Source organism: Sceloporus occidentalis, unplaced genomic scaffold (assembly GCF_023333645.1).
Source record: "Sceloporus occidentalis isolate IW3139 unplaced genomic scaffold, rSceOcc1.0.p SCAF_3, whole genome shotgun sequence".
Taxonomy (NCBI): Eukaryota; Metazoa; Chordata; class Lepidosauria; order Squamata; family Phrynosomatidae; genus Sceloporus; species Sceloporus occidentalis.
This window is the reverse complement of record NW_028316983.1, coordinates 228,517,417-228,541,260: the sequence shown is the minus strand read 5'-3', so window position 1 is coordinate 228,541,260 and position 23,844 is coordinate 228,517,417. Positions and strand designations below refer to the sequence as shown.

The window sequence follows — 23,844 nt, the reverse complement described above, 5'->3', positions numbered from 1 at the left end:
GTCACCCCCTTGAGAAAACAAAGAGTTCCCATGAAAACAGATGTTGATTTTAATGAAAGAAATATAACCAACAGCAAGCCTTAGCAGTGGGAACTATAGAGCATCTCCTCCCACTCCCTCCCAGGACAATTTGGCGCCGACCGGTAGATGGCGCAAGTGCTCTTCCTTTGCCCGACCTTAACTCTTTCCAGCTGGACCAAAAGTTTGCTTGCCATCCCTCTCGTCAGCTTCCTTCTCTTCCTCCCCCCCGCAAAAAAAACAAAAACAAAAAAAAAACACCCTCACAAAATCTCTCCTCCCCCACTCCATCTCCTGGGGATATCTTCGTTGACAACTTGCCAAATCCACACCCGACTAGTCCTCTTTGGGAGTGATCTTCTAGAGGAGGGCGGTTGTGGATGGTGATTGGGGGCAGCGGGGAGGAAGGATATACAAAGGATCCCGAGGAAAAGGAGCAGTGCGGGTGGGAAGAGAGACATATGTAGCCCTTTATTTTTTTCATGCCTCCCCTTCAAAGCGATAACGATGGTGACACCTGGACGTTTCCAGGAGGAACCATACAACTCCAAGCGCAACACATGTGTTCGCCAATGGGGGGGGGGGGGGGGAAGGGAGGAGAGATAAAGGTGTCCGCAATCTCGGTGTGTGTGTTGTGTGTATTCGGAGGCTGCTACAGATCCCTCAGCCAAAAATAAAATTTTAGAGGGGGGCACTTTGCTTCCCTTCCCTCGTTTCTCCCCCTCCCTCCTTTCCTCTTGTACCATGTTTTAGCCCCCTCGTTTCCCTCTCTACCTCGTTTTCCCCCTCCCTCGTTTGTTTCCCTCGCGCTGATTTTCCCCTCCTCCATTTCCCACCTTCCCTCGTTTTTCCCCTCCGTTTTTTTCTTTTACTCTCAGTCCCTGAGAGAAGAAACCGAGAGAACCTCCCCCAATTGGCTCTTAGGTCTTTTTTTCTGGTTGGAGGGCAATAACTTATTTTTTTTCTCCCTTCTCTTGTTTTTCCTCCTCCTTTCTTTTCCCCTCTTCCTCATTTTCCCCTTCCCTCGTTTCCCTCGGATTTTTCCTCCTCTCTTCTGGCTCAGTCCCTGAGAGAAGAAACCGAGAACCTCCCCAATGGGCTCCTGGGTCTTTTTTTATGGCTGAAGGGCGACAGCTTATTTTTTTTTCCCCTTCTGTCCTTTTCCCTCCTCCCTTCTTTCCCCCTCTTCCTCACCCTTCCCTCTTTATTGCTTCGTTTTTTCCTGTGGGAATTCTTCTCACCCTCTTCTTCCTCGCCAATAAATAAATAAATAAATAAAAATATTTTCTTTTCTTAAACATTCTCAAACCACCAAACCCCACTCCTTTCTTTCCTTTCCTCAGCCTCACCCTAACTGAGGGTGGCCAAAGAGGGAATGAAGAGCGCGGTCCTCGTGAGGGAAGGAAGGAAAGGAGGGAAAGGAGGCAACCGACGTGGCTCCCTCAGTGGCTCACCGAAGAGACACCCCCCCCCCCCTTTGGGTCTCCCTGGTCCATTTCCCAGGGCTGGTTGTGAGTCAGGAGTGTGTGTGTGGATCCCTCTGGTCTTTTATTCTGGACACTCTCCTTCCTTGACACTAAACTGGGGCTGCATCTTCACTGGAGAAATAACCCGGTTTGGCACCGCTTTAACTCTTTGTCTGGGTGAAGGCTATGGAATTCTGGAAGTTGGAGTTTGTTGTGGGGCCCACAATAAACTCCAGCTCCCAGAACTCCATAGCCTTGAGCCAGACAAAGCGGAGCCAAACCGGGTTATTTCTCCAACAGTAGGGATGCAGGTCTGGCTAGCCTCCTCTTCCTCTTCCTCTCTGTCAAGGTTGCCTTGGCTGTAAACCCAGCAACGCGGCTCACTCGGAGATGTGACCGCGCAGGGACACACACAACACACACAACCTCACAATACACACACCAGACACACATACACAACCCGGGCGAGCGCGCAGCTCCACGCCAACTCCTCGCCACTGCGCCTAGGACCAAGGCAAAAGAGGAGGAGGAAGGAGAGGAGGAAGAGGAGGAGGAGGGCGGCGAGGAAGGCAGAGCGCAAGCGGACTCGCCGGCTCCGCGGAGGAGGAGGAAGAAGAGGAGGAGGAGGAGAGCTCCAAAGATGCAACGGCTCTGCTGCTGCTGCTGCTGCTGTTGCTGCTACTGCAAAGGAGCCACCTGGTCAAGGAAAAGCATCGTCTCCTCCTCTGCCACCTCCACTGCCTCCACCGCTTTGGGGCCAAGGGGATGTGGGCAATGCAGCCGGCCGGACCTGGGTCTCTTCTGGGGCCAGATCATGGGGATTAAAAGTGGATTTACCTTGGGGAACCTGGTCTTTTTCTGGATGCTCTCCTGCGTGAAAGGTAAGAGCAGAAATATAAATTGCACCCCCATGCCTCCCCTTTCCCCCCTCTCTCCCCATCCCCTCCCCAAAAAAGGGGGGGAGGATATGGGGAGGAGAGGGATGAGAAAGTGTGTGACCCCAAAGGAGTGTGTATGTGTGTGTGTGTGTGTGTGGAGTCTCAGCTTTTGTCCTTTCTCAAGGTTTTTCCCTCCCTTGGTCCTTCTGAGGAATGGTGGGGGGGGGGGGGGTGATGGTGATGGTTGGGGAAGGAGGAGGAGAAGAAAGGGCGATGGGCTTCTTGTCTTTTCTTTTTCTGGTGGTGGTGTGTCTTTCAGTCCCAGGCTGCCCCCCATCTGCCATCGGAAATGTGTGCCATTTAGCTTGCCAAGCCTGGCGTTCAATGCAGGGAGAAAACTGGTGCCCAATAAATATTCTTTTGCAGCAGCTCGGAGCCGAGACGTGAGTTGGGTCCTCCAGCCGTTTAAACGAGAGAGGAGATTCCGAGAGAAATGGACTCGACGGAGGAGACCTCGAGCTTTGCCTCCTACCTTTTTTCCCCCCGTTGTCGTTGTGTGGTTGTGATATTTGGGGCGATCGAGGAGGTTGTGGAGGGGAGAGAGAGGCAAAATGTGAAAGAAGTGGCTTGTGGTGCTTCTGCTTACACATACACACACACATACACACAGTAGTTGCCATTCAGATCTCGACTGGCAACACACACACACACACACACACAATACTAATGTAGCTATTTGCTTTAAGCGAGTTTCTCTTCTCTCTGTCTTTTAAAAAAAGAATATATTTTTTAATAAATGATTTTATTAACACATAATAAATACATATCACACAACAGGCAAAAAGAATAAAAAATAGACGTAAGCATAAACATCCCTTAGGTAAGTTGTTGAAGGATTTTTTGGGGGAAAGCACTTTAACCAGCCTTGGTTGTGCTTTGGAAGCTGGGTTGGGTAGGATTTGAAGGACTCAGCCGCTTTTTTGCTTTCCATTTTTCATCTCCTCTCCTCTTAAAAAAATTCTGAGCCTCTCTGACAGCATGATCTGTCACTGAGAGCAAAGATCTGTTCTCTCTTTCTCCCCCTCCTCCTTTGGCTGAATGAATTGGGGTGGGAAGGAGAACCAGAAGCATCTTAAGAAGGATAGCTTTTGGGAAGGATGGAAGAAGGATTGGTCCAGGTCCTGGAAGGAAGATGGAATGGCATTCCATGTATTAGGCTGGGATGGATGGATAGGCTTGATGGATACTTGGGAGAGATGCAGGTCTACTTTCTAGTTGGGGGAATCCTGGTATAAGCGTTACATGGCTTGAGGCAGAGTGACTATATGTGTTCTTGAGGAGCCCTTCTTGCCATGAAAAAAAGAGACCTGTCTTTTCTGTCATTTCTCCCCCCCCCCCCCCCAAATATATATATATATATTGGTGAAAGAAGGAGAGATAGAAAGATGATGCTTCTGAGAGTTTGAAGATTTTGACTTCCCACTGGACTGTTGGGCTTTTTCTTCTGAAAGGGAGCTTGCTTTTTTCCCTTCTCAACCCCCCCCCCTTTTTTTTTTTTTTTTTTTTTTTGCAATGGAGCTGAGTCTTTTTGATGAAACACTTGATTGTCTTGCTTTGCAGCTGGTTCAGTCCCCATTTGCACGGTGGGAGGGGTAAAGGGCCAGGATCATTCAGGGATGCCTCGGGCGGGTGATATTGGCAGGGGAAGGGGGGGTTAAGGGATTTACCTCCCTCCCCCCTCCCCCCCATCTCCTAGCCCTAGCAGAAAAAGACATGCCTGGAATTTTAATGCACCTTCTAATTACAGAAAGCTTGTCTGGTTTTGTAGCTGTTGACGCAATCCCCTTCTTCTGTCATCCCTTGCCCAATTTTTTTTTTTCCCAGAGAAATGATTCAGCATGGACCATTTATTCAGAGCCAAAGGGGGACTGTTGCATGTGTTGCTTGGAGGTGTGCTGGGCAGCCTTTTGGAAAATAGGGCAAAAACTCATTAAACATCCTTCAGTCTTTTTCCATCTCTTTCCCAATTCCCTGTGCCTGACTTGCTTGCTTGACTAACATATGACACAGCTATGTGTGGTCTTTCTGGGTGGTGGGAAGGGGTATGCGAAGAGAAGCCTTCGGAGAAGAGATGTTCTGCTTAAAAGGATTACACCAGACCAAGGAAGGGACAGTGGGGCGAATGGAAGGAAAGCTGTCTTTGTAACTAAGGGTCATGTGGAGGCAGTCTCTTACAATAATTCAAGGCGCTGATGAATTTATTATCTCTTCAAGACATGTACACACCACTACTATATCACTACAGAGTGATGGGTTGGATGAGCAGTTTCCAAGCACTTGTTGAACCAAAGGGAAGATGGAAAAATACCAGAAGGTGCTATAGGGAAAACAGGGTTGTCTTACATATGCATTATTAGAACTTGGTGATATAACATCAAGGAATGGTTTATGCATTTGAACAGAAGCCATCATGGATCAGATAGCATAGATAGCATTTCCATGTCCCTCAAACACAATCCCTGGCCCTGGACTCCATCACACAGACATTTCTCTGAGAAATGTCACTGTAGCAACCAATAAGAAATCCAATGATATATATACTAAAGAGTGGACTCTCTAGGTGGAGTCGTATGTCAGATTATGCTAGTTCAAATGAGACTTGGGAAGATAGCCCTGGCAAAAAAGAAGAGCACAAAAAAGTAAAGAAATTGTTACTTTTAGCCAAGGAGTAATGGAGGATTTACAATTATGTTGATGGTTTCTATAACATTTCAACAGATGCTGGAAGGATGTGTGGGGACCACATGTTTAACACGCCAATGAAAGAACACAAGAAGCAATGTGTTTTAGCTATAGGATGGCACATTTTATTGATGGTACTACTACCATAGCAGCAAAATGTGCCTTCCTATAATTAAAACACATTGCTTCTTGTCCTCTACTACTATCAGTAGCAGCTGCTCCCACCACAGCAGTGTGAAGCTCATGCATTCAGATTCTAAATATGCATCTTCAGGTTCAATTGAGTTCAGTGGGATTCATTTCCTACTAAGTATGAATAGGATTACAGCTTTATTTAGACCGATTTTATAGGCAACGTATGAATCAGGGCTTCATAGATGAATAATGGCTAGGGGAAAGTCATGTGGCAATGACGAGTGTTAAACTGGCAAAGCTATGTGGCTCAATAAAAGTTTTTCTATGATATAAACAGATTTTGTGATGGGAAAGATTGGTGGAGAAGAAGATTCATTAGTCAATAGTGAGAAAGAGACTAAACAGATGGGCTAAGATGTGATCAATTATGTCAATAGAAGGGAGGGGAATATCTGGCCCATCAGATATTGTTTCACTGCAACTCACATCAAAGACAGACAAGATAATACTAAATGCAATCCAGGTTTCATCCTTGTTAGGAATAGACTTGATACATATCTGTCAAGGGCAGAGTAAGCTGTCTGAAGGCAATGGACTGGCTTTGATGACTAATGGGACTACGCTCAGACCCCTTGAGCTAATACTACCAATTGATAAGAGTTTCCCTACCAAAAATTCCTGAGAATTGTAGCTTTGTTGCAGATGCTTAAAATTCTATATTAGACATTTCTACCCTCTAACCTTATGAATACCTAGATATAAATAACTATTGGACCAATTCAATTTATAAAGCAGTTTAACCTGCCAAAGAGAATGTTAGGAAAAAATTATCATCATCATTTTCAAGTATATCAATGGTTGCCATTCCAAACCTGCAACAGAATTGTTTTCTGTTGTTCTAGAGCAAGGATGGGAAACGTGCAACCTGTGGGCCACATGTGGCCCTTGGGACCCCTTGGTCTGCAGGAATTCTCAGAAGCTCCTTAAAGCTCTATAATACCTCCATTAAAAAAAAAAAAAAAGGCTGATTGTGGGCTTTTTTTTTTTTTGCCCAAATCTCCCAATACTTCCTTAAAAGGCAATAGTTTCCACCTCTAACCCTCCTAACCTTCCGAAATCAGACTAAAATAATGACCAAAACGGTGGCCAGTAGTGAAATCATATCACTTTAGGCATGTTGAAATCTGCTGCTGATGCCTGCCAGGTGTACAAAGGAAGGAAAAATGCTCTCTGCCCTGTTTGCAGTTACCCACCCTATTCTAAAGGGTAGAAGCTACATAGATTTTGGGAGGGGGGATTTCAAGGAAAAGGACTTCAGTTTTAGTTTCTAAACATGTAGAGAAGCATCCTAATTGTTCAAAATCTCTTCAATTGTGGATTTTCTGTCATTGGAATGTAGTATACCCTCCTCTGGAAATATTTAAGAAGAAGCTAGATGTCTGTTAGGAATGCCATAGTGACTGTACAATTCTTGCATGATACAGAGAGTCCGAGTAGACGACATCCCAGACCCCCTGTCATCTCCAGAACTGTAAGAGTCTCTAATTGTTGTGTATATGTGCCCTCTGACTTTCTGATTTCATCTAATATGCTCTTCTCGAAAGACATTGGATTCACTTCCAGTAGTTGTTCTAAAAATCAATGTGTGTCCTCTTGTTTTCCACAGGAATTAGTTTGTATTTTGGAAATTGGCTTGTAAGAGATGCTCTTCACCCTTACCTCCACTAGGACTGCTGGTGTGCCCATAATATGAGGGTTAAACATGATTCCTGGTTGTTTGCTGTACAGTCCCTGTGAATGGAGAAAAAAATAATAATGATCTTTTGCAAACATGATTTATGTTCTTATTATGTCAAGAAAGCTTCCAGTTATATTTTATGCTTGAAGATAATACAGTGAAAAAGAGTGAATTTTTAAAACAAAGCTTTTTGAGGGGAGATGAACTCAAAAGGCTATGTTTGAATAAGAAGTTATCCTTTTGCCTTCAGGCTAGTCCCAGAGTGTGACTGAGCTTTGGCGGTCCATAACTTAGTGTTGGAGCACCTGCAGAATTTATATTCAGAAGACTGAGCTCCTGGCATCTCTTATTAAAAGAATTGTAGCATGGGTGGAAAGTCCACTTGAGAACTGAGAGATACTGGTGTCCAGATAGTATTAGTTAGTGTTAGCAAGGCAGCCTGGAGATGGGTGAACACTACTGTGCCTCATAGGAGAGTACAGAGGAGATTTAGGAACTGAATTCTCTTACATACTTTAGGCTTAGATAGGAGGGGCAGACATAACCCTAACTATCTTACCCATAGCTGGGACAAACAGGGTCCCACAACCGCAGGAATTTTGCCTTTGCCCTATGAAGACTGTGGGGTAAACACAATTCAGCTTAGCCTAGAAAGGCTGGAAACAGTAGCAGCTAAAATAGAGATACTAAAATAGAAATGCTGCCCTTGTTTCAATATGGATGTTCCCAAGCCAGTTAAGTATTTGAAGGCAGGAGAAAGGAATATGTAAATTGAACTGTCTATGATAATTGTTGAATAGATCCCAAAGACAAACAGATCTTTGGCGCTTTCCAGACCGTCCAAAAGGGCGGTCTGGCAGCACCCTCATTTGCTGCGTGGAGGAGCCTCAGTGGCCAAACCATGCGACTCCTCCGCGCAGCAAAAAGAAGCTGCAAAAAGCAGCTTCTTTTTGCGGCACGCTAATGACGCCTCAAGGTGCCAATGGTGCACTTGTGGTGTCATTACTGCACCGTGACGTGCGGACGCTAAGCGTCCGCTACGTCAAAATGGCGGCACCCATCTAGAATGGGTGTCGCCATTTTGTACATGCTTAGCATGTACTAGGGTTGGAGATGTCCGGAAAGGACACCTCTTTCTAACCCTAGTACGTGCCGAGCATGTACTATTGGCATGTGTAGAACATGCCTTTGATATTCTTCTCTGTCTAGAGACTTACATGCAGTTACACGGATGTGTATTTTGGCTTGGGGTACTTCATATATTCATTACCACTTTGTTTTCAAAATTTTTCTTTTGAGGCTTATGATTATTTCTTCTAATTTGACTCCTAGGTTTTACTGCAGTTTCCCCAAATTTTTAAGCTGTTGTGTTTGCTAGTGATGATGATGTTTGAAAATTGAAGTTTCTAAATCCTTGGTAATTGTATTCCCTTCAAATTATTTATCTTTTGAGGTGGAGTAGGTCAATGAATTGTCTTAGCTGTGCTGTCAAATTCCTCCTCCTTCTGATAATGACTTGGAGCTCCATTGAATGATACTTAAGACTATGATTTTAACAAGTGTGAATTGATAACAGTGATGAAGCATGTTTTTATGACTGGCCTTGCTTGTTGGCCTCTTTTTTTGAGCCTTAACACACTATGCAGGAGGACATTACAAGAATTTCTAGTGTGATTATGTGTGGGAGGAGAGACATCAATACTAAGCAATATAGATATATTTGTATGCATATTTTATATTCCACTTCGGTGCCTTCAGGACTACATTGCTTCAGCCCTGATTCAGTGGCACGACAGTGAGAAGGCTGTTACCCAAAAATGTCAATCAGTGTGGGTGCATGAGGATTAAACAGAATATTAGATATGTCAGAAATGGTAAAATAGGGGGAAGGCAATGCAAGCAAGTGGCAAAGCAGAGAAGTGGGAATGAGCTTAAAAAGGATATTCTTGCCAGCCAAAAATAATATTAAAAAAATCTTGCAAGAGAAGGATAATACAGTCTGTGAATTAGCCAGTAAACCCTTCCAGTGCATCTGTTGTCTAAGGAGAACCTATATTCCTTTCCAATATTGTATGGAGATACAGTTTCACTGAAGAACTGTTCATGTTTCTGTATACATGTTCCTATTGCTCACTAGGTGAGGGTGTTTGAGTGGATAAATCTATGGTAATTATTTTTATACATCTTCTTCTCCCTACGTTTTATTCATAATGTAAAAGAGGATGGCAGAATGGGTAGAATACAGAATAGCAATGCAAGATGGATGAAAAGTGGAGAGAAGTTTCAGAGAAACCACACATTAAAGGAGGTCAACCCTACATCTTTACAAAATTACACTGGGGCAGACAGAAAAAGTGTTGATAGATAGCTAGATTTTCCCTTGATATATCTTTCTACACAGTAGGAAGTTTAAACACTTCCTCTCAGACTAGAAAAAAAACACAATTTAGGAATATTGGATATTTTACCCCCATGAGATTTGTCAATGTGGAGGTACACTTGACATCAAGAAATCAAGTAAGCAAAACTATTCTGGTCATCATCTAGTTGATAGGATGAATACTCAGTGCAGAGACAACAAGGAAGGATCTGTCATGGAGCCCCCTTCATTTCTAAGACATGGCTAATCAGGGATGTAGCTATGGTTTTAGGAAGGGGGGGGGGGTCCAGACTAAGTACCACCATTATAATGGGGCTTGGATGTGGTGGCACAGCAGCACACACCATTCATTTTTCTAATGGAAGGGGGGGGTCTGGACCTTAAGACCCCCCCCCGGCTACGTCCCTGAGCTAATGAATACAACATGGCATCCTTGCACAGGGTGTAAGGTCCAACAGTAGTTTTGCAGTATATTTCATTGTACAAAATGTGGAGGAAGCAAACAGGGGATCAGTTATTTTGGATTTGATCCCATTTAACAGAAATGAACCGCTCATTGGATGGAAATAGTGGGCTCCTTGGTTGGGATTTGTTGTATGGAGGGAATAGGAACCCAAACATAGAATCATAGAGTTGGAAGAGACCACAAGGGCCATCCAGTCCAACCCCCTGCCATGCAGCAAATCACAGTCAAAACATCCCCGACAGATGGCCATCCAGCCTCTGTTTAAAGACCTCCAAAGAGGGAGACTCCACTACACTCCAAGGGAGTGTGTTCCACTGTCGAACAGCCCTTACTGTCAGGAAGTTCCTCCTAATGTTGAGGTGGAATCTCTTTTCCTGTAGTTTGCATCCATTGTTCCGGGTCCTATTCTCTGGAACAGCATTAAACAAACTTTCTCCTTCCTCAATATGACATCTCTTCAAATATTTAAACAGGGCTATCATATCACCTCTTAACCTACTCTTCTCCAGGCTAAACACCCCAAGCTCCCTGAGTCTTTCCTCATAGGGCACGGTTTCCAGACCCTTCACCATTTTAGTCACCCTCCTTTGGACACGCTCTAGTTTCTCAATGTCCTTTTTGAATGGTGGTGCCCAGAACTGGACATTCACTTTGTACTTCAAGAGAGCTGGTTTTAGTAAGCTTAGGTAATGTGAAATCATGTGATCAGAAATGCTCAAATAGAAAGTAGTTCATGTTGCATATGTGTTTTTTAAAGGTGAGATAATGAAGGCACCATTGCAAATAATTTCAAGAAAAGTGGGAAGCATATAAAGCAGCCATTGTGGATGTACAAATGAATAGCCAGAAACTTTAGGGGGAAAGTCAATAAAATTAAACTTTAGAGAGGTTAAAAATAATTTTAAAATGTTGTTGTTGTTGTTTGTTTAGATCAAGAGAAAGAAGAAGGAAATGATAGGGCCACTACACAAAGATGTGAAATGCTACAACAGACAGAAAGGATTCTAAATTGATTAATACCTTCTTTCCTTCAGTCTTATTCCAAAAGAAAAACATCTTTCTGACTGATGATAATAAAATAAATAATGCAGTAAGAGGACTATAGTCCAGAAGAGGTGAAGAGGTAGTGAAGAAACGCTTAGCAACTCTAAATGAATCTAAGCCTCTAGGACTGGATACAAGAGTATTGAAGGAATTTAAAGATGTAGTCTCAGAGCCACTATCAATAATCTTTGAGAATTCTTGGAGAACAGGAGAGGTCCCAGCAGATTGGATGAGGGCAAATGTCCCCATTTTTATAATGGGGGAAAAAGGACTCAAGCAACTACTGACCAGTCAGCATTATATGAATACCAGAGAAATTTTTACAACAGATCATTCAGCAGTCATTCTATGGGCACTTAGAAAGGAATGTGTTGAGTACTAAGAGCCAGCATGGGTTTCTTGTAAACAACTTGTGCCAAACTTTTATCAAGTTAACAAGTTTGGTAGATCATGGGAGTGCTATGGATGTAGTACATCTTGGTATGGTTTTTGACAAGATCCTCCTTGATATTCTAGCAGTCTATTTGGTGAACTCAGAGCTAAAAAGCATTACAATTAGGTGGCTGAATTCAATGGATTCAAATCACAAGTGAAGTGATTCTTCCTAAACAAAAGAAATAGCAGTTTTACTGTGAGAGCTGTCTGGCAGTGGAAAAGGTTGCCTTGGAGTGTGGTGGGCTCTCCTTCTTTGGAGGCCTTTAAACAGAGGTTCAGTTGCCATATTTCAGGAATTCTTTAGTTGTGTTTTTCAAAATGTCAGGGGGTTGGACTTGATGGCCTTTGTGATCCCCTGCATCTATAAGTTTCTATTATTATTAAGTGCCTTTCACCAATGCTTGATGTTGTGATTGTGGAATAAATAGAATGAATAGAATGTTCTTGTGTGTTGTATGAGCTGCAAGATTAGTGGGAGGTTATACTTCCGGATCTGGTTGCTTTTTATTATTTTAAATTTGGTAATCCACTGGGTAATCTTGGCCAAGTCACAGTCTCTGTCTCAGTCTCAGTAGATGGCAATGGCAACCACACTCTGAAGAATTGTATGAAACAAACCCCACTGTTATAGCTTTGCCTTAGGGTTGCCATAAGCAAGCAAGCAAGCAAGTACATTTCTATACCACTTATCAGTGCATTTAAGCGCTCCCTAAGCAGTTTACAATTTGTAAAACTAACTGCCCCCAACAAGCTGCATACTCATTTTAATGACCTCAGAAGGATTCAAGCCTGAGTTGAGCCTGAGCCCCTGCCTAGTGTTGAACCCACAACCTTATGGGTTGTGAGTGAGTGGCTGAAGTACAGGCATTTAACCACTACACCACCATAAGTTGGAAATGACTTGAACACAAACAATACACACGCTACATGTGCACTTTGGCTGCTGAGGACCTGTGCAGGATTAAAGACGGAAAAATAAATTATGGCATTATTAGTAGCTGTACGTATGGTGTGAATAGTAGTTTATATAGTCAGGTATTGATATAGTAATGTAGGTATATCTATCAATTCTTAATCTACACCTACTCTCTGCCCAAGTCGGCTCAGCTCAAAGAAGAATGCCAATCCCTCCATATTACCTATTTTGCAGTCCCACTTCTAATGAGGGTAGAAACTGTTCCCTTTTTTCCCCTTCTTTATTTTACTTCCTTTCTTTCCATATTTTACCATCATGCTCTTCGGTGGCACTTTAGGTAGTACAGTAGCTGGAGGCTCATGCACAGTCCACATGAAGAAACTCCATGGAAGAGGAATCATAGAATCATATTACTGGACAGGACCACAAGGGCTATTTATTCATCCCCCTGCCATTCAGGTGCACACAATGAAACTTTTCCTAAACATTTCAGAACCTTTGTCTAAGGAGGTCCGAAGATGGAGAGTCCACCATCACTCAAGACAGTCTAGTCCACTGTTGGAAAAACTCTTACAGTAAAAACATTCTTCCTAATGTTTAGGTGGAATCTCTTTTCTTGTAATTTGAATCCACTGGTTTGTGTTCTAATCTCGAAGCAGCAGAAAACAAACTTGCTCCATCTTTTACAACATCCCTTCAGATATTTAAATATACCTATCATGTCACCTGTAGGAGTATAGTGTCAAGATCAAGGGAAGTAATAGTGCCACTCTATGCTGCTTTGGTCAGACTTCACCTGGAATATTGAATCCAGTTCTGAGCACCACAATTCAAAATGTATCTTGACAAGCTGGAATGTGCCCAGAGAAGGGCAACTAGAATGGCAAAATGTCTGGAAATCATGTGCTATGAGGAGCAGTTTAAGGAGCTGGGCATGTTTAGCCTGGAGAAGGTTAATGGATGACATGATATACATGTTTAAATATTTGAAAGGATGTCATATGGACGAAGGAGCAAGCTTATTTTCTGCTGCTCTAGAAACTACGACACAAAGCAATGGATTCAAGCTACAGGAAAATAGATTCCACCTGAACATTAAGAAGAACATTAGGAATAACATTAGGAAGAAGTATGGTAACAGCTATTTGACCATGGAGCACAGTGCTTCAGAGAGTAGTGGAGCCTCCTTCTTTGTAGGTTTTTAAGCAGAGGCTGCATGACAAGCTGTCAGGAATGTTTTGATTGTGTATTCCTGCATGGCAGAGAGTTGAAATGGATTGTGTTTTCTTCCAACTCTATGATTTTATGACCTCTCAGTCTTCCCTTTTTTAAACTTAACATACACCTCTCCCCATCAGTCCTCAGAAGGCTTGGTTTCAAGACCTTTGATCATCTTGGACATATTCCAAAACAGACATGAGTTGGGAGTGGGAGTAAGAGTCCTCATTCTGTTTAAGGTAGAAGGGATATGCAGAAGTTGTTTGAGTTCATGAAAAGATTTCAAAGGAATAGATGAGGAAAATGTTGCCAAATTGATTCTGTAACTGTAAAGTCACTCCCACTAATCAGAGGCAGAATACCACTAGACTGGAACATACACTATATTCTCTCTGTAGATTGCAATCATTTTGTCATTGGACATGGCAGTCATTGTCAATAAAGCATTATAAGTAGAGTTATAGGCATCAGTATAGCAGGGATGGAGCATGCATCATGTAATATGCAGAAGACTCACATTATAACACTGGGCTAAAACATCTTTGGTTAGTCTCAGAACAGTTTGGGCAATGGAGAAAATGTGGAAAAAAAGCTAATAACATAAATATCAAAATGAACAATCAAATGTGTGCTATAAAAATGAAGTTTTACATGATTTTATATTTATATTCTGTGTTACTGTTGTATTCCGTTATTATAAGACAACTTGGGAGTTTTATTTTCATGAAAAAAGGAAATATGTATGTGAACATAATGCTAACTTGATTGCTAAAACTGTTTTGGACAAGTACATGATATTTCATGATCAAAAAGAGTTATATTTACATTGATGGAGCTGAGTAAATAATTGTAACCATTCTTTACATGCAAATACACGAAAAGGCACTTCCTTGTTTACAAGTGATGAGGAGATGTTATCAGTAAGGGTGTCGTGTATTCTTAACAGTGTTGAACCCAGTAACATGTAGAAAAAGATAAGATTAATTTTACTATATTATAACCATAGAGGAATTATAGAGATTCTTTTTTTTTCAGATAGTTTTGAGAAGGGGGTATCTCTTTCTGTCTTATCTATCTTTAGATGCTTTTTTCATTCCTAACTGAAATTTCATCTTCAGAATGTTAATGGTGAATTGCTGCAAGCACTTTTCCTTTCCTTGTTACATGAACAATTCAGGCCCCTTTTGAGTAGAACCTTTCTACCTCCTTTAGATCCCTGCAACCTTACACCTGGGGGAACACTAAATTAGACATTTTGCTCCCCAAAATGGAACAGGAAATGGAACCTATCCAGTTCCTATTACATGGTGCCTAAAACCAAGTAAATTATGTTGGCATTTCAAACAGGAGACCTCAGAAGGAACTCCCCACCTCCACCCCCACATTAAAAATACAACAATGGCAAATAAAGCAGATTGTACACCATAGGCAGGTTTACTTTTAGATATTTATTGTTTGCATGTACAGTACTGTGCAAATCTACAGTGCTATATAAAATAATAATAATAATAATAATAATAATAATAATAATGAATTTGTCCATGTATCATGACATTAAAAATCTGCTGTCTGAAGCACTGCTTCACTTTCCTTGGTAAATTGTTCAGCCCTGTACCTGATGTAACTTCCGTGGAGAACAGTGACCACCTATTGAATATACTAGTGATCAAATTAATCACAATCGATTTCTTCTTTGCCAAAAAAGCCCACCATTTTGAATTATCTCACTATATTCTCCTTTCCCGAATTCTCAGTTCCTTAAGATTATATCACAACCCCACTATTTAATATGTTAGGTACCCCTTCTCATGTTATTTAGATGTTGTGTGGAGTGATATGTTACCTAGATTTTGTACAATGTAAGAACATTTGTTATTGTCATTGGAACTATATATTCTAAATTTGGTTAGGATGAGGTTATGATATGGATGATGTTTAATCATTATCACATGTAAAGGGTGTTGTGGCTGTTGTATTTATGTTGCTTTATTTGAATAAAGAAAAAATTATAAATAAAAAAAATAAAAAAGTTATAGCACAACACACATACAACAATATCAAATACAAGTGCCTTATTTATTTATGGTTTTGCTCCTGAAATATATGCTCCATTTCTCAGTGGCCAATTGGCATTCTGAAAAGCATTGGAAAATGCTTACCAGTCACTCAGTTATCTTAAATGACTGGTTTTTCTTGACAAGGCTGGGCCCATCATAGAAAGAACATGTGACTCAGCCCACAATGAAGTGAGTAGATGGATTTTTTAAAAAAGAAAAGAATCTGGATATACAATGCAGCATTACTGCGAGGCCAGCCCCAATGTCTACTTTAGTTCACACAGGAGCATTAGGCAAGTGTAAATATCCACAGTCTGCTGAATTACTGTAGAACATATGAAACTAAAATTATTTGCAGTCACTAAGGCCCAATACAGACAGACAAAAGCATCATTCTGGCGATGATTTTAGGGCTCCAGAGGGCTGGGCGTCCATACACACCCAACCCTTCTAGTGGAGCCTGTGCACCATCTTGCCAGTCCCCCACTCACATGGGGCACACGACGATGACATGTGAGCATCCGTGTACCCAAACGGAAGTGGTGGTGTCAATGTGTGCAATCACCATTATGGTGCTTCTAAAAAGAAGATGCTTTAGGTGGCTTCTTTTAAGGGTGCGTATCGGTGCCATGTTGTGAGGTTAGCGTGGCACCGATGAGGGGCAAAAACAGGCACTATAGAGGTGCCCATCTGTATCACGCCTTAAAACTGAAACCTGCTCCAGATAAATTAATTCAGATCTCATACTTCATTGATTTTAAGGGAAGGATTATTTAAGGACCATGGACAGCAGTGTCTATTGATTGTGGTCTCCCATTAAAATTATCAGCTAGTTATGTTAGTTGCTGTCAGTGCAATGAGAAAGAGCAGGGGAGGGGAGAAAAGTCTTTAAAACTAACACATTTATTTTGGCACAAATGGCCATTGATTACATTCAATTTCCTGAGATGCACTGATGGAATATAATATTCTGGCCTTAGTTGTATATGGTCATAGTAGTGAAGGTATGATCAGAATGAAATGGAATAGGATAGCACTTATTAGAAACCTTCAAAAGGCTGGTTTAGCATAAATCTTTAAGCTAATGCACAGTTTTACTAGGCCATTAATTGTCTAGGAAAAAGCAAAATACTGTACTTTTAGGGAAGTAGTTCTGTTAAAGACAGAGCCTTTTCTCCAGGAAGAGATTTGTTTTGGCTATGTACACAGCAGTAAGGGAAATCTCTGTACAAACCTCTACTAATAGACTGTAGTCTGTAAATATTTGGGGCTCAACAAGCAGTCCTACTCTGAAACATAGCCAGTCACCAAGATATAACCCATATTTAAAAGGATGGAGGTTGCAGAGAAGCAATAATTGAACAAGAACAATTAAATTCAAATGCTTTTGCTTACCATTGACTTCAATAATATATGCCTTGCACCTGGTATTTGGTGAATGGCGCTGATAGCTAGCAATTAGAAAAGTAGAATACATTCCTATATCATGCATTCAAGCATGTGAAGGAGAACTTGCTACATTTAATGCAATGGCAACAGAATAATTAAAGTTTTATTTAATGCCCACTGAGCCAGAAGAGCCTGCACTTTTTAAAATTTCTTGGCAGGAATTAGGTGAATTACCACCAGGTTTCAGCCTGCTTTCAGTGTTTTGGATTAAAATCTTGGTGATGCCTAATAAAATATTTTGTAGAAACTAATGGAATTACTGTAATGTAAAGCTCATCTAAGCATTGTACTTAAAATGTTCCCAAACTTCATTACATTAATGGAATATATTTCTTTTTTCATACTAGTGTAGAAAACCCTAAAATGGCAATTGCTTAATAATATCAATGGGAAAGGCTAAGAGAAGAAAAATGAAGTCTGTTGTGCTTACTCTTATCATAAAAAATATAAAAAATAAATATATATATAAAATGTCATATTCTTCTGAATATAGTAGTTGATGAGCCAGAAGTGTGAGATGGACTGGTCTAAGTGAAGGTCTAAGGTTAGATCTGTTCCCACTTCAGAAACTTCATGAGTGGCCACAGTCAAAAAATATTTCTCAACCTAATCTTTCTCACAAGGCTGTGGTGATGATAGTATGAGATAATCCTTCACAAACCACCGTGATCTCACAGAAGTCAGGACAAGAAATAAGAACAGTGGGCCCTTGGTAATCACTATTGTTTGGTTCCAAGATGCCCCATGGTTACCAAAATCCGTGGTTGCTGAAATCCCATTATAAACAATGGTGTAGAAGATGGTGTCACTTATATAAAATGGAAAAAAAAATAAGGTTTGCATTTTGCAACTTGCATATATATATATATATATATATATATATATGCGCTTTTGGATATTTTCAATCTATGGATTGTTGAATCCATGGATACAGAGTACCAACTCTACGTTGAGGGGGAAAAGTTACAAAAATTAGTACTTTGATGTTAGCAAGTCATTTTCTAATAGGAAAAAGACTACCAATTTCTATACATCAGAAATGTACAAAAAGATTTAATGAATTGTGTATTCTTTGGATAAAGAATGCATGCAAAACAGTGCATTATAACCCTAGTGCTGTTTTCAAATCAATCTGTCTTCCACCAAGCAGCTATACTCCAAAGAGATTTTCTGACACATGTTCTACCTTTATTCATGATTATGTTAGTGGAAGGGAAGAGCTTTAAAAGGTTCGCTTCTTACTCTTTTATTGGTCTTTCAGCTCTAGTTAATATATAGTAGACTGGAGTTCAAAAACCTCTTCTCAGTCTTTTCTCATTCTCTCCCCTCCCCTTCATGCACAAGTGCAGGAAGAGAGAAAACCTACAAATATGTTTTGCTTTCTGCTGATTTGTGGGGTCTGCATGGATTACTTGTTCGGGTATTAAAAATAATTTAATCTGAAAGTAGTTTTGCAGTGGACTTCTTTGTTTATGATAACACATTAGATGGAAGGGAGAAGTACTAGGAACAGACTTGAGGTAAGCAGATAACTTTCCATTGACTTTAGTGGAGCTGCCATATTAAATGTGCCTCAGCATGATCCATTACAATCCTTGATAACCAAACATGTAGTGTATTTCAGGGTGAAAGCAAGAATTAAACATTTGTTCTTCACTCTTCTGAAATGTTGACTGAAATTGTTTCTACATTTATGCAGTTTTCTCCCCTCTTTAACGTCATAGACTGAATGGAGAAGTGCACCCATTATTCTAACTAGACCTGGTTTCATTACAGGGATTTACTTAAGAGTCCACCTAATGTCTGAAGGATATTTGGTTTGTTGTCTTTAATTGTTATCAAAACAATTGTTATCAAAACAATCAAAAGTTATACCTATGCTAGTTTTTAGGTGTCTTTGCTGTTCAGCTTTCACAACTATACATAAAAATCAGAAATGCTATGCCCTGGATGATCTTAATTTTGGTATTTAATGACATAACTTTACACTTGAGAATCTTATCTAGTTCCTCCATAGCTGCACGTCTGAGTCTTAGGTCCAAAATGCATTGCAGAAATATTCCAGTTTGAGACCAGTTTAACTGCCCTGGCTCAGTGACAGGGAATATTGGGAATTGTAGTTTATTGTGGCACCAGAGATCTTTGTCAGAGAAAGCCAAATGTCTCTCAAAACTACAGTCCCAGAATTCTCTAGCACTGAGCCAGAGCAGTTAAAGCAGTCACAAACTGGATTATTTCTGCAGTGTTTTGAACTTTAGTCTTCTATGAATTTGTTGAGTACAGTCTCTATTTTTATTTATGACTGAACAGAAGTATAGAAAATGTTGATGTCTTCATAATCCACTTTAAAGTTATGTAAATAATCTTTAGTCACTATTTTTGTTTTCTTAATATTTAGCTGTAGCACTGGGTTTTTTTCATTTTCTTCCTTGCCTTTCCTAAATATTTCTTTCAAGACCTAGTAATTTTCTTCTAGTACATTTATGTCATCTGCATAACTTAAAGTGTTAAAATAATTTTCCCATTTTTCATACTTTCTCTGAATGTAATCCTGTCTACACGTGATATATTCTGCAAATAAATTATACAGATAGGATGATAAAATTCATCCCCTTCTGACACTGTTACCAATTGAAAACCATTCTGTTTCCCCCATAGTCCTTATGATTTCTTCTACCTGTACTACTTTTCCCTTGGGTTCATAAGCTTTTTTAATCATGCTATGTACTTGACATGTGTCAATATCAACCTAAGAGTTCTACTGAGATCTCATAAGGATAACAGTACCATGCAACTGGCTCCACAACATGGGAAGTTGCCTTATAGTGAGTCAGATCATTGGTCCATCTATTTCAGTATTCTCAATGCTTAGTAACAGCTCTCCAAAGTTTCAGGCAAGATTTTTTTAAAGCCTTATATTAAGATCCCTGTTATTCCCTTGTGGTCTCAAATCAGTGTACTAATCAGGTCCAGTAAGTGTTTAACTTTCAGCATAAATGAGATTGTATGTTCAAAGCACTAAAGATGTCCAGCATTTCTTTTACTATCATTGTAACTGTAACTGTTTCATTACCTATGATTCCATCCTTACTGCACAAGTTGCTTCCAAGCATAGTCCCTTCCACACTCTTGTCTCCTGTGGACATAAATGGTAGAAATAAGGCCTATTAAAATATGTAATCATAAAACTAAGAAGTAAATATCATATTTCTCATTCCACAATTGCTGAAAGACATTCAATAATGGTAATTCAGTAATTCAGTAACAAAAGGAGTGTGGAGGAAGGTGTATGGGCTGCATACCATTTCCAAATATTACTTTGTTTTCATAAACTCAGACTACTTGTATCACAGCAAGTTGTGGGTAAAGGGAGGATAGGATGACAACTGAGATCAGTTTTTATAGTAAGTACTCCCAGATGATAGTGCCTTTATGGAGAATTTGGCAAAACCCCATAGAGGGGAGAGAAATCCCTAGAAGTGTAAAGTTTCTGGCTGTTCTCTAAATCAAAAGCAGCTGAACAAATTTAAATATTTTCTGTAAACAAATTTGCATCCAGGCTGCTAATCTATGTGCCAGCTTTCAGTCTGACATTTTCTGAAATGATGGAAATGCTAAATCCTCAATGCTAAATGGAGTTCACAATGGAAATGCTGACAGATCCATAATTACCTGTATTGTGATTCTGCTGAGTGATTTTCTATCTATCTCATCTTTTATGAAAAAGTTCAACATATAAATCCTAAGCAGAGAAAAAATTTATAGGCAGAACATAATACATAGACATAGCACAGTACTCCCATATTATAAAGGTCTCATGCAAAATAGGCAGTTGGGAACACATAATAATAATAATTTGTTTTATTTATATACCGCTATTCCAAAGATCATAGCGGTGAACAGCAAGAAAGCTAATTAGCAAGAAAGCTAATTTGCCCCCAACAGTCTGGGTACTCATTTTAGCGACCTCGGAAGGATGCAAGCCTGAGTCAAGCTTGGGCCCTTTTGCTGGTCTTGAACTCGCAACCTTGTGGTTTTGAGTGAATGGCTGCAGTACAGGCATTTAACCACTGCGCCACCAGGGCTCCTCATAAAGGGACCTAAGTCCTAAAGCACTTTTGCATATCCTGCATTATCTTTCATTACCTATGTCATCTACAATATAGCCTGTAATTCATAAATAGTGATGGGATACATTATTTTTTGTTGTTATAATCTGACTTTTTCCCAGTCTGGGACTTCAGCTGGTTTTAAAAAAGTTAAAAGTTTTTTAAAAAACCCTACATTATACAATAGGTAAAAATAAGATTAAACTATCAACAGAATTAAAGGTAGAGCCAGCATGATGTAGTGGTTTGAGTGTTAGACTGTGCCTCTAGAGATCAGGGTTTGCTCATCCATGGAAACCCACAGGGTGACTTTGGCCAAAGCACACACACTCAGTCCCAGAAAACCCAATGATAGATTCACCATCATATGTTGGAAATGTCTTAAAGGCACATAACAACAACAGAATTAGACAGTAAAAACATGTCAATTGAGGAAAATACAGACAGCTCAGCACATTCTGAAAGGCCCTTTCCCCCTGAACAAGCAGATGTCAAAGGCCAGCTGAAACTAAAGATTCTTCACTTGACCATAGGACAGCAAGGAGGTTACCAGCCTAATTTCTCTAAGAAGGGAATACCAGAGCCTGTGAGCATTCATGTCCCCCCCCCGCCCCCCAGTGTTGATACACAGAATCTGAGGACCTAATTAATAAAATGGACTGCCATCAAAATGGGCATAAATTAGATTACACACAAAGGCATGATGATGATGATTTTCATTTTTCTCTATATCTATTCAACATTACTGGCTCTTTCCAGATGGGACAAGGAAATATAGGAATGTAGACATGTAAAAATGTAATGGGATTTAGCACTGAAATTGGTACTAATTCCCATTAAAATATCAACCATCCAGCCATCCTCAGGCTTTCACCATACAATTATTATTAAGAAAGCACATTTGAAAACAAATAAAATAGGACTTTATATCTTATTACCTGTGACCCGGATCCAGCTCTATACATCCGCTGATCGAAGCAAGAGGTCCCTCTGCAATTCCAGTAGAAAATTATTTCTTTCCCTATGCAATTTATTTATTTTAATTTTTTATTGGATTTATACTCCACTTTTCTCTTGGAATGAGATCCCAGGCAGTTATTAGTGCAACATCCATACACCTTTCTCTCTTTCTTATTCAGCCTATCATGCCCAGGGTGACCAGCTGTCCTAACCAGGAAGGAGGATAAGGCACCACAAAGTGTAGGACATTCAAGAAAAATGTAGGACATCCCAAAACAAAAGATAAAAACACTCATATAAAATGTAAATTCATGCTTCTTAGTCATACTCAAAATGGAGGATATTTTGAATTTCCTCCAGGACAAAAGGTTGAAATGTAGGGCATGTCGTGGAAAAGGAGGATGTCTGGTCACCCTGACCAAGCCTCCTGGTTCTGTTCTATTCTATTCAGAACAGATATTGAAGCCATGCCAGGGCTGCACTGTGGATGGGATAGTGCAGATTTCCTCCTTCTAGATCTGCCTCCTGTCACTGAAAGTACCCAGTTGGATCCACATTTATATTCATTTGTTGGGGAAATGGGGAAAAGAAAATGGAGAAAAATCAAATGTATCCCAACTTTGTACCTGAGCAAAACTTGGGCCCTATGATTTCATCAAGATCTGAATCCTAGCAGTGCTCTAACAGAACATAGGACATAGTGAACGATCAGATAAAGACAAAGCTTTATTACATGCACAGGGTCCTTTCCTTTGCACAGAATAAAATCTCTGCTAGGAGGGGGCAAATTGTCCATAAAACTCATAACGCTTAATAGAATCATAGAGTTGGAAGTGACCCCAAGGGCCATCCAGGCCAAGCTCCTGCCATGCAGGAACTCACAAAGCATCGCCTACAGATGGTCATCCAGCCTCTATTTAAAAACCTCATAAGAAGGAGCCTCCACCACACTCCAAGGAAGTGTATCCCACTGTCAAACAGCTCTCACTGTCAGGAAGTTCCTCCTAATGTTGAGGTGGAATCTTTTTTTCCTGTAGCTTGCATCTGTTGCTCTGTGTCCTATTCTCTGGAGCAGCAGAAAACAAGCTTATTCCATCCTCAATATGATACCCCTTCATCTTAGACAGGATATCATATCACCTCTTAACCTCTACTTCTCCAGGCTTAACATACCCAGCTCCCTAAGTCTCTCCTTATAGGTCATGTTTCTAGACCTTTCACTATTTTGGTAGCCCTCCTCTGGATGAACTCCAACTTTTTGTGGTTATACTCTCTGTTGAACGATCTGCTCTAGAATATTTCCTGGTATTGATGTCAGACTAACTGGGTGATAATTGTGGGGATTCTCTCCCCCCCCTTTTTTTTTTTTTTTTTTTTTGAAGATGAGGACAATGTTTGCCCTCCTCCAGTCTGCAGGGACTTCTCCTCTTCTCCAGGAGTTCTCAAATATTATTGCTAGTGGCTGTGAGATTACATTTGCCAGTTCTTTTAATACCCTTGGATGTAGTTCATCTGGTCTGGGAGACTTACATTTATTTAGATTCACCAGATATACCAGTACTCTCTCTTTACTTACTCTATGCTGCATTTTCCCTATTGTGTCATCTGCTCTATTTTCCTCAGTTTGAGCACCCTTTTCCTTTTCTGAGAAGACTGAGGCAAAGAAGGTGTTGAGTAATTCTGCCTTTGCTCTGTCCCCGTTAGCATTTCACCATCTTCTCCACTCAATGGCCCTACCATTTCCTTCTTCTTCCTTTTGCTGTGGAGATACCCCAAAAACCTCTTGGGTAGATTCCAGATGGTGATGGTGGGGGACTCATGCTCTTCCAAAAG

The 23,844-nt window shown here is 40.5% G+C and overlaps 1 protein-coding gene across 3 annotated transcripts in view; it reads left to right on the top strand.

Moving 5' to 3' along the window:
• The first annotated feature begins 2,163 nt into the window (after positions 1-2,163).
• LOC149317584 (CUB and sushi domain-containing protein 3) overlaps positions 2,164-23,844 on the top strand; it is a 796,080-nt gene continuing 774,399 nt past the window's right edge. For 2 of the 3 annotated variants that reach the window (XM_089517858.1, XM_089517859.1), the window contains exon 1: positions 2,164-2,365. In XM_089517858.1, coding sequence (XP_089373984.1) covers positions 2,299-2,365 — 67 coding nt within the window. In that variant the 5' untranslated portion in view covers positions 2,164-2,298. The remainder of the gene's footprint in view (positions 2,366-23,844) is intronic. The other variant, XM_089517857.1, reaches the window with a different exon arrangement.